This window comes from Myotis nattereri (genome assembly GCF_964212035.1).
Source record: "Myotis nattereri genome assembly, chromosome: 1".
NCBI classification, from domain to species: Eukaryota; Metazoa; Chordata; class Mammalia; order Chiroptera; family Vespertilionidae; genus Myotis; species Myotis nattereri.
In genome coordinates, this window is record NC_138075.1 from 230,891,967 (window position 1) to 230,906,933 (window position 14,967).

Sequence of the window (14,967 nt, forward strand, 5' to 3'; positions counted from 1 at the left end):
CAGTGCACCGTCCACCGGAGGAGGGAGCAGCTGTTCGCCTCTTTCTCTGGATCCAAAGCTCCGTCTGCAGCCGCTCGGTAGGTTGGGCCCGGCAGGCCGCCCCTGCAGCCGCTCCAGCCGCTCTTAGAAGGGCACCCCCCTGCAGGCCGCCCCTGCAGCCGCTCTTAGAAGGGCACCCCCCTGCAGGCCGCCCCTGCAGCCGCTCTTAGAAGGGCACCCCCCTGCAGCGCCCCCCGGCCTGGATGGACCCTGTGACCTTCCCTCAAGCCCGCCAGCCCGTCCTCAGAGCTGGCGGCCGGGCCCTCCGGTGCCGGGTCCGAGGGCTCCGGGGAGAGCCGGGCCTCGTGCCTCCCGAGCCCGGCGCGTGCCCAGGCAGGTCCAGGCGCTGCGGACAGCGGCCCCTCCCGGGAGCTGGCGGTTCCGGCGGCAGAAAAACACAGACGGACAAGGCCGGGGCGCGTCTTCGGCGGCGCAGGGTGAGGGCAGCGGGCGGCCGGTCCCGGACGGCGGTGTCCGCAGAGGGCGCCGTGGGAGACAGCGTTTCGGGCCCGGCCTCCGGCCACGCGGCCCGTTGGCAGCTTCTCTCCTTCCCGGACGTCTCACCGCTGGACAAAGCCGAGCCGGTGGTGGCGCTGGGCACGCCCTTCCCTGGGCAGCGGCCCTGATGGCCTCTCCCCGGCCCGGGAGCCCGCGGGTCCCCACGGCGGCCGGAACGGAGTGCGGGTTGGCGATGCCGCGCCGCGCGCCCATCTGCTCACCCGCAGCCGGACGGACCCTGCGGCCCGCGGTGAGCCCGGTCCGGCCACCTGCCGCCCGGAGCCGGGTCCGCCCCGTCGCAGGGCTCCCCTCGGCGAGGTGGGTCCGGGACGGTCCGCGCGGCTCCGGGGAGGAAGCGCTCAGAGCGGGACCCAGGCCAGGGCCTCGGAGCCGGGCGCGGGGGGCGATGTCAGAGCCGAGGGCGCGGGGTCCCCGCCGCCTCACACCCTCTAGGCCCCGCCCCCGCCCATCGGGGCCAATCAGCGCCTGCGAGATAGACCACCGTGATCACGTGGCAAAAGCCTGGCCAATTGGAACCGGGAGCCGCAGCCCGGAGGCTGTTGGCGGGTCGCAGCCTGGGAGCCGGGAGGGGGCTCCCGGGCCGGACGCAGAGGGGCCGCCCTTCGCCCCGAGGACAGCCCGGGGAGGGGACGCACGTGGCCCCAGAGCCGAGGCCGGGTGGGCGCGGCCGGCGCGGAGTCCTGCCTCCTCCAGGGCGCCCCGCTCCGGCCTGGGTCCCCGGCGCCCGGGGCGATTCTCCCAGCCCCGAAGGCTGTTTGCGTTCAACAGAATAGAGCCATTTCTGGCGCCCGAGGGAGTCCACGGAGGCGGGGCGGCCTCCAGGAGCCCCCGGGCCGTGGGGTCCGGGCCGTCGGGGGAGCCCCGGCCGGCGCTGGTGAGAAGAGGGGGCTGTGCAGTTGCTGCCTCTGCGTCCCCGGCTGCCGTGCCCGTTATTCCTCGGAAAGACACGGGTTACTGTTCTTTCCCATTGACTTTCAGGGAGAGTGGGAGAGAGGGACAGACAGACGGACACATCCATGGGCTGCCTCCTGCACCAGGGCCTGGGCGGGGAGGAGCCTGCAACCCAGGTGCGTGCCCTTGACCGGAATCCGCAGGCCGGCGCGCTATCCACTGAGCACACCGGCCAAGGCCAGTCCATGAAGTCTTAACGTTTCAGTCCTGGGGGGTCGGCATGGGAGCGCCTCTTGGCTCCTGTGCGTTTCCCTGACACTTTTTCCAGCGTTTGTGGCCACTGCCCATCTTCCTCCCAGACGTCTTGTTGGAATCTTCTGTCGTTGTAAACAGCTGGGTTGTTGCCTTTGTGAAAAACAATAAACTTTATATTGAGCAGTTTTAGGGTCACAGAAAAACGGATGGAACGTACCCAGCATTTCCTTCAGTCTCCCCTCTGATGAACACGTTGCACTAGTGGCGCCAAGGATATGGTGCTACTAACTACAGTCCATCGTGAAGAGCTCATTCTTGTTCCGGTACATTCCGTGGGTTGGACAAAGGGGTGACATGGGTCCAGGACATCGCGTCACACAGATCAGCTCCACCAGCCCGTCCCTCCTTCCAGACCCTCCCGCCGCTGCCGCCTGAGGCATGGCTTTGCGGGACGTGTCGCAGCGGGAGTCACGCCTGTGCGGCTCTCGCCTTGGCCTGTCACTCAGTGACGTGTGGTTAAGGTTCCTCCACATGTTTGCGCGGCCTGAGAGCCCGTCTTTTCTTTCTGTCTGGATGTGACCTAGTCCACTGACCTGCAGGGCACAGCTTGGTCGTTTCCAAGTTTTTCGAGACTGAATAATGCTGTTGTGAACATCTGTGAAAAGTCCGTGTGGACAGAAGTGATTTGGATAAGTACTAAGGCTGCTCGGTCACATGGTAAGAGTGTTTAGTTTCATCATAGAACAGCCAAGTGGCCAAGGTGGCCGCATGTCACACCCACCAGCACGGGCGAGGCCCTGCCGCTCCTGCCGCCAGCACTGTGGTGTCGTGTCCTGGATCCTGGCCGTTCCGACAGGCGTCTCATTATTCTGATGTCCGGATTCTGACATCATTCTGAGCATTCATTCACGGGCTCTTTGCCATCTGTGTCTCTGGCGAGGTATTTGTTAGGTCTTTGGCACACATTTAATTGAGTTGATTTCTTATTTTTAAGAGTTCTTTGTATACTTTGGATGACAGTCTTTTATCAGATACTAGTGGGGTCCCTCGGCCTGGCCTGCAGGATCGGGCCGAAACCAGCTCTCCAACATCCCCCGAGGGGTCCCAGATTGCGAGAGGGCACAGGCCAGGCCGAGGGAGGGGTGCACAATTGGAACCAGGGAGGGATGCAGGAGGTTGGCCAGCCAGGGAGGGACTGCAGGAGGGCTCCAGGGCGTGTCCGGCCGGTCTCGCTCAGTCCCGATTGGCCAGACCCCAGCAGCAAGCTAACCTACCCATTGGAGGGTCTGTCTCCTAATGGTCAGTGCACGTCATAGCGACTGGTCAACCGGTTGTCTGCCCCCTGGTGGTCAGTGCACATCATAGTGAGCGGTTGAGCAGCCTTAGCATATCATTAGCATATTACGCTTTGATTGGTGGAACGGATGACTGGACACTTAGCATATTAGGCTTTTATTATATATGATCAGTGACTTGCAAATATTTTCTGCCCGTCTGAGGCTTGTCTTTTCATTCTCTTAACTGTCTTCCCGGAGCAGAACCTTTTCCTTTTAATGAAGCCCAACTTACTGCTTTTTTCTTTCGTACATGTGGTGTCCTACCAAAGGCCTCATTGCCAAGCCCAAGGTCGTTTAGAGTTTCCCATTAACTTTTAGGAATTTTATAATTTTGTATTTTACATTATGTCTGTAATCCATTTTTTTATTATTTTAAAAAATATTTTTATTGATTTCAGAGAAGCAGCGAGAGGGAGAGATAGAAACATCAGTGATGGGAGAGAATCACAGACCCGCTGCCTCTGGAACGCCCCACACTGTGGATCAAGCCCACAACCCAGGCCTATGCCCTTGACTGGAACTGAAGGGGGAGCCTTCAGTCTGCAGGCCGACATTCTGTCTACTGAGCCACACCGGCTGGGGCAGGTCTGTGAGTTCATCATTGAGGAAGGTGTAGGGCCTGTTTACTCTGTATTTTTGGAGCCGTTCTGCGGCGTTTGTGGGGAAGGCTGTCTTTCCTCCCCTGTGCGTCTTGGGGGGTCTTTCTCTGGCCTCTCTCTTCTGTCCCTTTGGTGTGTGGTTCTTCTACCAACGCCACACGGCTCTGTCACCGCACCGTCAGCCGGGGAGCGGGCAGTGCCAACCTATCCTCCGACCTCGTTCTTTCCCTTCATGTTGTGTTGGTGCCAGCTGGGCACTGACTTTTTTTGGGAAAAATCACTTCGTAAGTTATATAAACATCTAATCACTAGATTGTACACTTGGAACTAATATAATATTGTACATGAACTGTAATAGAAAAGCTATTTTAAAAATTAAGCTATTTTTGCTCTGGCTGGGCTGGGTCAGTGGATGGAGCTTCAGCTGCAGACTGAAGGTCCTGGTTCAATTCCAGTCAAGGGCATGTACCTCAGTTGCAGGCTCATTGCAGGCTGGATCCCCTGACCTCGGTCGGGGTCGGGTGCATATGGGAGGCAGTCAGTATGTCTCTCTCACATTGATGTTTAAAAAAAAATTAAGGTGTTTGAGCACAGGCCCTCTCCCCTCCAAATGGTCGGATGGGAATTTCATGGGAACATGAGGGGCCCCTGGGGCCCAGATTAAAACTATTCTGGGTGTGGGGGCTGCTTTGGATGAGCTGAGCCTTGGCACCTGAGTCCTCCCCAATGTGTGGGCACCACTCAACCCCCGCAGGCCCGGACAGAGCCAAGAGGCTGAGTGGGAGGGGCGCTGCCCACCTGATGGCCGAGCTGGAGGCGGTCTTCGGGCCCCTGGGTGCACGGCCTGCGCCCTCCCGGGCTTCTGGGCCTCCACATACTGTGCACAAACTCCTCGGGGGAATCCAAATCCACAGATCCGTGTGTGTGTCTGGGCTCCTGTGGGGTCTGGTCCTCACCCCTGCCTGCCGCTGGCCTCCCGCAAGCAAGCACTCACCACTTCCCCCACCAAACCGGCACCATCCCCGGGGCCCCTCTACAGGACTCTGCTCCTAGGTGCCTCATGGAGCCGTGGGCGAAGGCCTGGACCCGGGATCCAGACCAGGGCATGCAGCCTGGTTTCCCACGGCAACCTTAGGCTCTTACAAATATTGTCGATGACAAGCTCCCAGCCTGAGAGAGACCGTTGTTTCCTTTGCTTTTATTACAAGCATATAATATTAATTGGCAAAACACTGAATACAAGCTTCACCGTCATAAAATCAAAACATTTAAGCAATATTCCAAAAAAGATTTTAGACAAAACTAGCCACCAATAGTACAAAAGTTACACACCAACACAAAGCATAAAAATGTAAACTTTCAAATTAAACAAAAATATGCATCCGCATTGCCATCCCATAACCCATGGCAGCCTTGTCGCTGCAGATGGCAGGCTCCACCCGAACCCGCACCGACTGGGAACACATGGTTCTTACACCCAACAAGACCCCTGATGTGGGGGCGGGGCCCTCCCTGCCCGCAGGCGCCTCGCGGGAAGTGCAGCCTGAGCCCTTTCTCATCTGCGCATCCCAGTGCCCCCCGTGTGCTGCGAACCGAGGCAGACCCATACTTTCTGGGCTAAGGGCACAGGTGACGTGGGGGGTGCACATGGGCTCCTGAGGAATGAGAAACGGACTGTTGTCTGCACTGGCGTGGTTTCCCGTTTTGAGGGCACATCCAACAGTGACACATCACAGAAACCCGCCGGCTGGCTCCTAGAACATTCAACCCGACACTTCGAATCAGCGGCACAGCCGTGGGCTGAGGCACCAGCCGGTGGTAAGGACGCCTAACGGACGCCCGAGGGCTCGGGGCCTGGGACTGCACCCCACATCTGGGCCGCTGGGGGTGGCGGTGGTGTGCCAGGGCCTGAGCACGCGGGGTCCAGGTGCGAGACCCCACGCACGCGGCTGCCCGCCTGCCGGGCACCTGTTGGTAATGTTGCTGACAGGCTGTGCGTCATCCCGAGAACAGCATTCTCACCACAACAACGAAAAAGGAAACCCAAGTAGCTCCGTGTGCAGGTTGGGAATCCACGTACGTTCCCGTCCAGTCGCCGTCGGGCAGCACGCGTGGAGCCTATTGCACAAAAGCATAAACGCATAACAACGCTCCTCACCCGACAAACGGAAACACAGGGCGACGCCCCGAAAGAAAGGAAGAAGCTTGCAGAACATCCCTTTCACCTTATATGCCTGTAAACAAAGCGGCACGAACCAGATGGCTGATGGGAAAATAGGATAGAACGCTTAAAATAGAATAAATAATTTTATAAAGTTAAGTTTTCTTTTCCAACCCCCCAAATCTTAAATTCCACGTTATATATTCTATCTGAATTTTCTGTTTTCGTGAAAACCGCACGGTGAGTCCCACGGCTGCTGAGGTTGCAGGCGCCGAGCGGCCGTCCCAGCCGCGCCCACGGGAGGGAGACGCTCGGGACCTCCGCCTGGGAAACCCCGCGGCCTGCCCCTCCGACCCGACTCTCACGCAGGAGAAAGTGCATCAGCCTCCCCAGCCGAGTCCACGGGCTGCGGTCCAACCAGGCAGGTCCGCCGTCTGCGTGAACAGTCTCACGAGGAAATCGTAGAAAAATAGGCTCTGCTGCTGCTGGGGCTCCCCAGGTCCCGCGGCCAGAAGAGCGGCCGAGCCGGCGGTGTGGACCCACCGGCCCCGGCCCCTCTCGGCGTATCTCAAGGTATCAGCTTAGCACCATAGCAAATTCAAGTGGTCGCACAGAGAGCTACAGGTCACGATGCGCGCCGGGCGGCTGCAGACACCACCGGCCCGGTCTGAGCGGGAACCATGTTTTCGAAGGTGACACTCACGCTGTTCACCCCTCTTCACCCCACGGGAACCCCCACCCCCTAGGCCCGGAGACCGCACTGGGGTCCGGGGTCCGACAGATGCACCAGCGGCAATGTGCGTTTTGAGGTAGACAGGTCATAGTTGCTCACACACATCCACTCGCCAGGCCTCGGAGAGCAACGGAGAACCGCGGGGATGAACAGGACGGGGTCACGGCTGAAACAGAGCAATTCGACCAATCCCTAACGCGTTTGGGTGGTTTTAAAGGCCTTTCATTAAAATTGCTTGGACTGAATTAATTTGAAGGTTTTTCTCTACGCTGATGGCTCATCAGTAGCTGCCTCTGACCCTTGTGTACGTGCAACAGGAAGCAGCCCACGAGCCCACAGGTCTGGAGCCAATCTGAGAAAGTTCTGTCCCTAAAGTGAGGACTTCATGGGAAACCCAGCACAGAGGCAGGGTGGGCGTAGGGCGGGACCACGGGCCTCAGGGGTGGGAGTGACCACAGGAACGGGCCTTTCTCCCCGAGCTCACCTTCACGCCTTCCAAGGGACTATCTTAAAGGAACACGTTTGTGTGCTGTCAAATGTTTTTTCTCTAATTCCACAAAAATATGAACGTTTGGGTGAGAAAGCGAGTGTCCCTGGGGCTGGGTTTGGGGTGCTGTCCCCTCGCCGGCCCTGGTGCTCGGTGAGAACCACCCACCGGGACCGGCACCCCTGCAGCGGGACGATGGGCCTGGGACTCCCTGCGGCCACCAGCTCCCTCGCAGCAGGAGGGAGCGTGCTCTGACGATGGTGCCGCATTTAGTGATCAAAGCGACTTTACTGAGACAGCTGTGCATGCGGCCAGCCCGGTGCCGGTGGACGCACAGGGGCCCCCTCGGGTCACGACAGGGACATCACACGCTGCGGGCACCACACCGAGTGGCAGCCTCTTGTTTCGCTCTTACAGTGAATTCTTGTCAATCTTCCGGGAGCTACAGGCCACATGAAGTCATCGTCCACCACGAAAGCACGTTTTCAACAGCTTAGTGAGGACCCCGTGAGCACACGTGTTTTTGTCACGAACCCTAACTCGTAAACTAAACGGAAACGACCGAGATTTTGGAGACCTGGGAGGCCGCGGGTCCGTGAGGCCGAGGGTGGTGAGGGCCGGCGGCCGCGTGAGCCTGTGAAGTGTGTGGCCACCTGTCACCGAGCTGCTGGTAGTGTCTTGCCGAGTGTGAACTCTCATACAAAAGGGATAAATACTCTCTGTGCAGAAGTCTGGTCCCGGGCCTCGGGTCCACGCCCGTGCTCCGTGCCCGGGCCGTCTGCACGTCACAGCAGGTCCATCTTGGGTCTGTAGTGCAGCAGGAGGGGCGCCTTCTGTAAGACAGGCCGCGGGGCCACGCACACTCAGCTGGACCAGAGCGGCGCGCGGGCGCCCAGGGGAGGGAGGGCGAGTGGAGGGTGCGGGCTCCTGGCCCCGTCTCAGACCTCTGAGGGCCCCTCCCCAGAGGACAGGGCGCCGCCCACCTGCTCCCACCTTCACAAAGAGCCCAGGGAAGGCTGGGGGCGCCCCAGCAGTGGCAGCCCCCCGATGCCGCCAGGAGGGGCATGGGAGGCAGTTGGGCTGCGCTTCACAGCTCCTGCACCTGAACCCTTCTCTCTAAACTCTCAGATGAAGAGGTGCCGCCCTGCCGCGGCTCCCGGGCCGGAGCGTCATCCGTGCACTGAAAGGCTGTGGGTCAGTCCCGTCGGGTGCATACGGGAGGCAACTGATCGTGTTTCTCTCTCTAAAGACATCGATGAACAGCTCCTCGGGTGAGGATGGAAGAATGTGCACAGGAAGTGCTGACGTCATAGCAGATTCTAGAAATCAAACACATCAGGCCTCACCTTGAACCTCCACCGCGTGACGACCACGAACTTGAGCGTGTGGTCCTTGCCCAGGATCTCCTCGTTGCATAGGATGTCCAGCTGGCGGGAAAGACGCCGGGTCAGCGGGGCCAGGCGCTCAGCACCGGGGAGGGGGGGGGGCTGGCTCCCCGACTCAGCCAACGGGAGGAAGCGTGAAGCTTGGCCACACCCCCCGGACAGCCCCGGCGGCCCTCCCCAGGAGCACCCTCCCCTGCCCTCGTCCACCTCCTGGCCAAGCTTGTCCCTCCCACCTCATGGGAAAAGGTAATGGGCTCCCTGTTGTTACTTTCTTTGTTTAAAAAGATTTTTAGAGCCTTTTAGGTTCACAGCAAAACTGAGCAGATGGCCCAGACATTTCCCGCGTGCCCCGTCGCCCCCCCAGCACCCCAGGAAGGGAGACGCCGTCACCACCACCCAGAGTCCACGAGGGTCGCCCTGTGCTGACGCCCTGTGGGTTTGCACAAAGCGCCCGCCACACAGTCTCACGGAGAACCTGGGACACTCGCTCCGTCTGCTCGGCCGCCCCCTGGTGACCAGGACGCCATGGGGTGGGGTCACAGTGGGCAGCCTTTCACACTGGCTCTGCACGGAGGCACAGCACTGACGGTTCCTCCGAGCTTCCCTGGCTCGATCGCTCATTTCCTTTTCGGGCAGAGGGGTGTCCGGGGTCTGGATGGACACGGTGTGTTTATCCCCCACCTGGTGAGGGCGCCGTGGCTGCCTCCAGTTTGGGGCGATTAGAGTAAAGCTGCTGCAAACATCCATGCGCAGGTCTCTGTGGACGTGGGTTTTTAACTCCCCTGAATGTTTGCTATGGAGCCTGACTGCTGGGCTGTGTGGTGCGCGTCCGTTTGGTTTTGTGAGAAATGACCAAGCTGCATGGCACCGTTCGTCCCCAGCACGAGGGGTCTGAGCCCTGGATGCAGGCCGTTCCGACACGTGTGCTCTGAGCCTCACTGCTGTTTCAGCCTCATGTCCCTGGTGAGATATGATGTCTGGCAGACGGTCGTAGACGTCTCCTTAGACAAGAGTCTGAGTTCCGCCGAAACCGGTTTGGCTCAGTGGATAGAGCGTCGGCCTGCGGACTGAGGGGTTCCAGGTTCGATTCCGGTCAAGGGCATGTACCTGGGTTGCGGGCACATCCCCAATGGGAGATGTGCAGGAGGCAGCTGATCGATGTTTCTCTCTCATCGATGTTTCTAACTCTCTATCTCTCTCCCTTCCTCTCTGTAAAAAATCAATAAAATATATTTAAAAAAAAAAAAAAAAAAAAGAGTCTGAGTTCCTGAGCCTGAGAAGGCAGTCACCCGGGGACAGGCCGTCACCCACGGAAAGACCGTCACCCGCAGATAGCCGTCACCCGGGGACAGACCGTCACCCGGGGAAAAACCGTCACCCGGGGACAGACCGTCACCCGCGGAAAGACCATCACCCGTGGACAGACCGTCACCCGCGGACAGGCCGTCACCCGCGGACAGACCGTCACCCGCGGACAGGCCGTCACTCGGGGACAGGCCGTCACCCGCGGAAAGACAGTCACCCGCGGACAGACCGTCACCCGCGGACAGACCGTCACCCGGGGAAAGACCGTCACCCGGGGACAGACCGTCACCCGCGGACAGACCGTCACCCGCGGAAAGACCGTCACCCGCGGACAGACCGTCACCCGCGGACAGACCGTCACCCGGGGACAGGCCGTCACTTGGGGACAGGCCGTCACCCGCGGACAGGCCGTCACCCACGGACAGACCGTCACCCGCGGACAGACCGTCACCCGCGGACAGACCGTTACCCGCGGACAGGCCGTCACCCGCGGACAGGCCGTCACCCACGGATAGACCGTCACTCGGGGACAGACCGTTACCCGCGGACAGACCGTCACCCGCGGACAGGCCGTCACTCGGAGACAGGCCGTCACTCGGGGACAGGCCGTCACTCGGGGACAGACCGTCACCCACGGACAGACCGTCACTCGGGGACAGGCCGTCACCCGCGGACAGACCGTCACTCAGGGACAGGCCGTCACCCGCGGATAGGCCGTCACTCGGGGACAGACCGTCACCCGCGGACAGACCGTCACTCGGGGACAGGCGGTCACCCGCGGATAGACCGTCACCCGCGGACAGACCGTCACCCGCGGACAGACCGTCACCCACGCCCAAGCTCACTGCAGGCAGTTCAGCAGGTGGGTTCCAGGATCCGTAGGCTCCTGGCTGAGCCCCTGGGGTCAGGCCCTTAGAGAGCTGCCACCCTCCTCTCCCACTCGCTCCCACCCATCAGCCAGGCTGAGACTCCAGGCACAGATCACGCCGGTTCCTCCCAAAAGGGGGGGATCCTAGGATTCACAGTAGCTGTCAGAACAGCTGCTTAACACGACGGGTCAGCGCCTGCGCCTGGCAACCGTTCGCACGCAGGTTCCTCTTGGCTCAGGACGGTTCGAGAGAGAAGGCAGTGCGTCCGGCCGGTGGGCAGTGCTCTCGCAGCGGCTACGTCAGCCCTGAGGCCGAGTTCCACACTCTCCCTGGGCTGCACTGCAACCGCCCACCCTCACACCGAAGGCGACCGGCCACGGGGGAGGGGGGCTGGGAAAGCTTGGAGCAGCGTGGCCCCCTCACTTCCAGTGAAAAAAAATGAAAAGGGACTGTGAGCCTGGCCGGAGGCTCGGCGGTTGGCATTGTCCTGTGCACTGAGAAGCCATGGCTCCTTCACGGTCAGGGCACATGCCTGGGGCGCAGGCTCGATCTCCAGTGCGGGGCGTGCAGGAGGCAGCCGATGCTTCTCTCACATCCATGTCTCTCTCTTACTCTTAAATCAATAAAAACACATTCTGAGGTGAGGACTTGGAAGAAAATGTACCTTCTGCTGTTACTTGGGTCCCAGGATGTTCTCACCCGACTCCCGAGAGCTCAGGGCCATCACCTGTGCGCTCTGCTGGGCGTGCTGCGTGGAGCCAGCCGCAGTCACCCCGGGCGCCGGCCAGAGGGGGAGGACCATGGAGAAAAGGTGCAGAGAGCCCAGGCTCCCCAGACACTCTGCACTGACCACGGCCCACGGAAGGGCCGTGCTCGAGGCCCAGCCGTCCACACGCCGGGACATGTCCAATAGCCTCATGGAACGGGAGGCTGGCGAATGGAACGCACACGCTCCTGGGCTCGTGGTGGAGAGGTGACCGAGTCCTGGTCGGCTGTGCCTCTGCTCCAGCTGGACTGTTAGTGAGAGCTCCTGGCGGGAACCGGGACCTGCCCGGTGACCCAGAGCCCATCGCCGGCAGGTGCTCCTCACGTCGTGGGTGACAGTTCCACCTCCCACGGCATCACCTCAGCCCCGGGAAGGTCGCCGAGTGAGGGTGTCGTTAGGACTCAATAAGCGAGATTTCCACCGACCCTCTGAACGCGCGGCGAAGCCAGGACCCCTGCATCGGGCTCGGCTTCTCCACCCAAGGCGATGGCGGAAGCACAGGCTACCGTTCTCAGGGCCCAGCTGCTTCTGGAGGGGTGGGGGCAGGCAGGCATGCACGCTCTGCAGAGCAGTCTCGGGCGCCCGAGGTGGGGAACTGACCCACACTCTCAGCCGGCCCTGTTTACTGCAGACACACCTCCCGCCCCGAAGGCTCGGGGCTGCGGAAGGCCAGGGATCAGGGCCAGGGTTCCCTTGGGGGAGGATCTGTGACGAACGATCCAATTCCTTCCTGGTTATAGCCCTGTTCAGATTGCCTGTTGTTTGGGTTTAGTCTTGGTAAGTCCTCTGTCTCCAGGTCCTCGTCCCTTTCAGCGAGGGCAGCCACTGGCCGGGCACGGCCTTTCACGGTGTTCTCTGAGGAGCCTCCTTAAGCTCGGGAATCGGTAGTGGGGTCCCCCTTTCATTCCCACTTAGTCGTTTTTATTCTTCATCTGTTCTAGCTAGACTTTCGGAAGGGCCACTGTTTTTCTCAGCTGTTTTTCACTCTCAACTTGCTTACCTGCCATAACCTCTAGTGCTTCATTCCTCCTCTGCCTTTGGGTTTAGCTTGTTTTTCCAGTTCCTTCAGTTCGAAATGTGGGCTGTCGATTGAGACCTTTCTTGCTTTAAATTTAATTGTTTCCCGTTGTCATCCCCAGGCACTGCTTCCCGCTGTCACACTCCCCCCCACAGCACTGCTTCCCGCTGTCATACTCCCCCCCACAGCACTGCTTCCCGCTGTCACACTCCCCCAGCACTGCTTCCCGCTGTCACACTCCCCCAGCACTGCTTCCCGATGTCACACTCCCCCAGCACTGCTTCCCGCTGTCACACTCCCCCAGCACTGCTTCCCGCTGTCATACTCCCCCCCACAGCACTGCTTCCCGCTGTCACACTCCCCCAGCACTGCTTCCCGATGTCACACTCCCCCAGCACTGCTTCCCGCTGTCACACTCCCCCAGCACTGCTTCCCGATGTCACACTCCCCCAGCACTGCTTCCCGCTGTCACACTCCCCACCCCAGCACTGCTTCCCGATGTCACACTCCCCCAGCACTGCTTCCCGCTGTCACACTCCACCAGCACTGCTTCCCGCTGTCACACTCCCCCAGCACTGCTTCCCGCTGTCACACTCCACCAGCACTGCTTCCCGCTGTCACACTCCCCCCAGCACTGCTTCCCGCTGTCACACTCCCCCAGCACTGCTTCCCGCTGTCACACTCCCCCCAGCACTGCTTCCCGCTGTCACACTCCCCCAGCACTGCTTCCCGCTGTCACACTCCCCCAGCACTGCTTCCCGCTGTCATACTCCCCCAGCACTGCTTCCCGCTGTCATACTCCCCCCCCCAGCACTGCTTCCCGCTGTCACACTCCCCCAGCACTGCTTCCCGCTGTCACACTCCCCCAGCACTGCTTCCCGCTGTCACACTCCCCCAGCACTGCTTCCCGCTGTCACACTCCACCAGCACTGCTTCCCGCTGTCACACTCCCCCAGCACTGCTTCCCGCTGTCACACTCCCCCAGCACTGCTTCCCGCTGTCATACTCCCCCAGCACTGCTTCCCCCTGTCACACTCCCCCCAGCACTGCTTCCCGCTGTCACACTCCCCCAGCACTGCTTCCCGCTGTCACACTCCCCCAGCACTGCTTCCCGCTGTAATCCTCCCCAGCACTGCTTCCCGCTGTCACACTCCCCCCAGCACTGCTTCCCGCTGTCACACTCCCCCAGCACTGCTTCCCGCTGTCACACTCCCCCCAGCACTGCTTCCCGCTGTCACACTCCCCCAGCACTGCTTCCCGCTGTCACACTCCCCCAGCACTGCTTCCCGCTGTCACACTCCCCCCAGCACTGCTTCCCGCTGTCACACTCCCCCAGCACTGCTTCCCGCTGTCACACTCCCCCAGCACTGCTTCCCGCTGTCATACTCCCCCAGCACTGCTTCCCGCTGTCACACTCCACGAGCACTGCTTCCCGCTGTCACACTCCCCCCCCAGCACTGCTTCCCGCTGTCACACTCCCCCAGCACTGCTTCCCGCTGTCACACTCCCCCCAGCACTGCTTCCCGCTGTCACACTCCCCCAGCACTGCTTCCCGCTGTCACACTCACCCCAGCACTGCTTCCCGCTGTCACACCCCCCCCAGCACTGCTTCCCGCTGTCACACTCCCCCAGCACTGCTCCCGCTGTCACACTCCCCCAGCACTGCTTCCCGCTGTCACACTCCCCCAGCACTGCTTCCCGCTGTCACACTCCCCCAGCACTGCTTCCCGCTGTCATACTCCCCCCCCCCAGCACTGCTTCCCGCTGTCACACTCCCCCAGCACTGCTTCCCGCTGTCACACTCCCCCCAGCACTGCTTCCCGCTGTCACACTCCCCCAGCACTGCTTCCCGCTGTCACACTCCCCCAGCACTGCTTCCCGCTGTCACACTCCCCCAGCACTGCTTCCCGCTGTCACACTCCCCCCAGCACTGCTTCCCGCTGTCACACTCCCCCCAGCACTGCTTCCCGCTGTCACACTCCCCCCAGCACTGCTTCCCGCTGTCACACTCCCCCCAGCACTGCTTCCCGCTGTCACACTCCACCAGCACTGCTTCCCGCTGTCACACTCCCCCAGCACTGCTTCCCGCTGTCACACTCCCCCAGCACTGCTTCCCGCTGTCACACTCCCCCAGCACTGCTTCCCGCTGTCACACTCCCCCAGCACTGCTTCCCGCTGTCACACTCCCCCAGCACTGCTTCCCGCTGTCACACTCCCCCAGCACTGCTTCCCGCTGTCACACCCCCCCCAGCACTGCTTCCCGCTGTCACACCCCCCCCAGCACTGCTTCCCGCTGTCACACTCCCCCAGCACTGCTTCCCGCTGTCACACTCCCCCCAGCACTGCTTCCCGCTGTCACACTCCCCCCAGCACTGCTTCCCGCTGTCACACTCCCCCAGCACTGCTTCCCGCTGTCACACTCCCCCAGCACTGCTTCCCGCTGTCACACTCCCCCAGCACTGCTTCCCGCTGTCACACTCCCCCAGCACTGCTTCCCGCTGTCACACTCCCCCAGCACTGCTTCCCGCTGTCACACTCCCCCAGCACTGCTTCCCGCTGTCACACTCCCCCAGCACTGCTTCCCGCTGTCACACTCCCCCAGC

At 61.2% G+C, this 14,967-nt stretch overlaps 1 protein-coding gene across 2 annotated transcripts in view; it reads right to left on the minus strand.

The window, feature by feature from the left end:
• Positions 1–4,811: 4,811 nt before the first annotated feature.
• The window catches only part of PCGF3 (polycomb group ring finger 3), a 34,367-nt gene continuing 24,211 nt past the window's right edge, over positions 4,812–14,967 (minus strand). For both annotated transcript variants that reach the window (XM_081113950.1, XM_081113949.1), the window contains 2 exons: positions 8,368–8,448; positions 4,812–7,854 (listed from right to left, as the gene is read on the minus strand). In XM_081113950.1, coding sequence (XP_080970076.1) covers positions 7,807–7,854; positions 8,368–8,448 — 129 coding nt within the window. In that variant the 3' untranslated portion in view covers positions 4,812–7,806. The remainder of the gene's footprint in view (positions 7,855–8,367; positions 8,449–14,967) is intronic.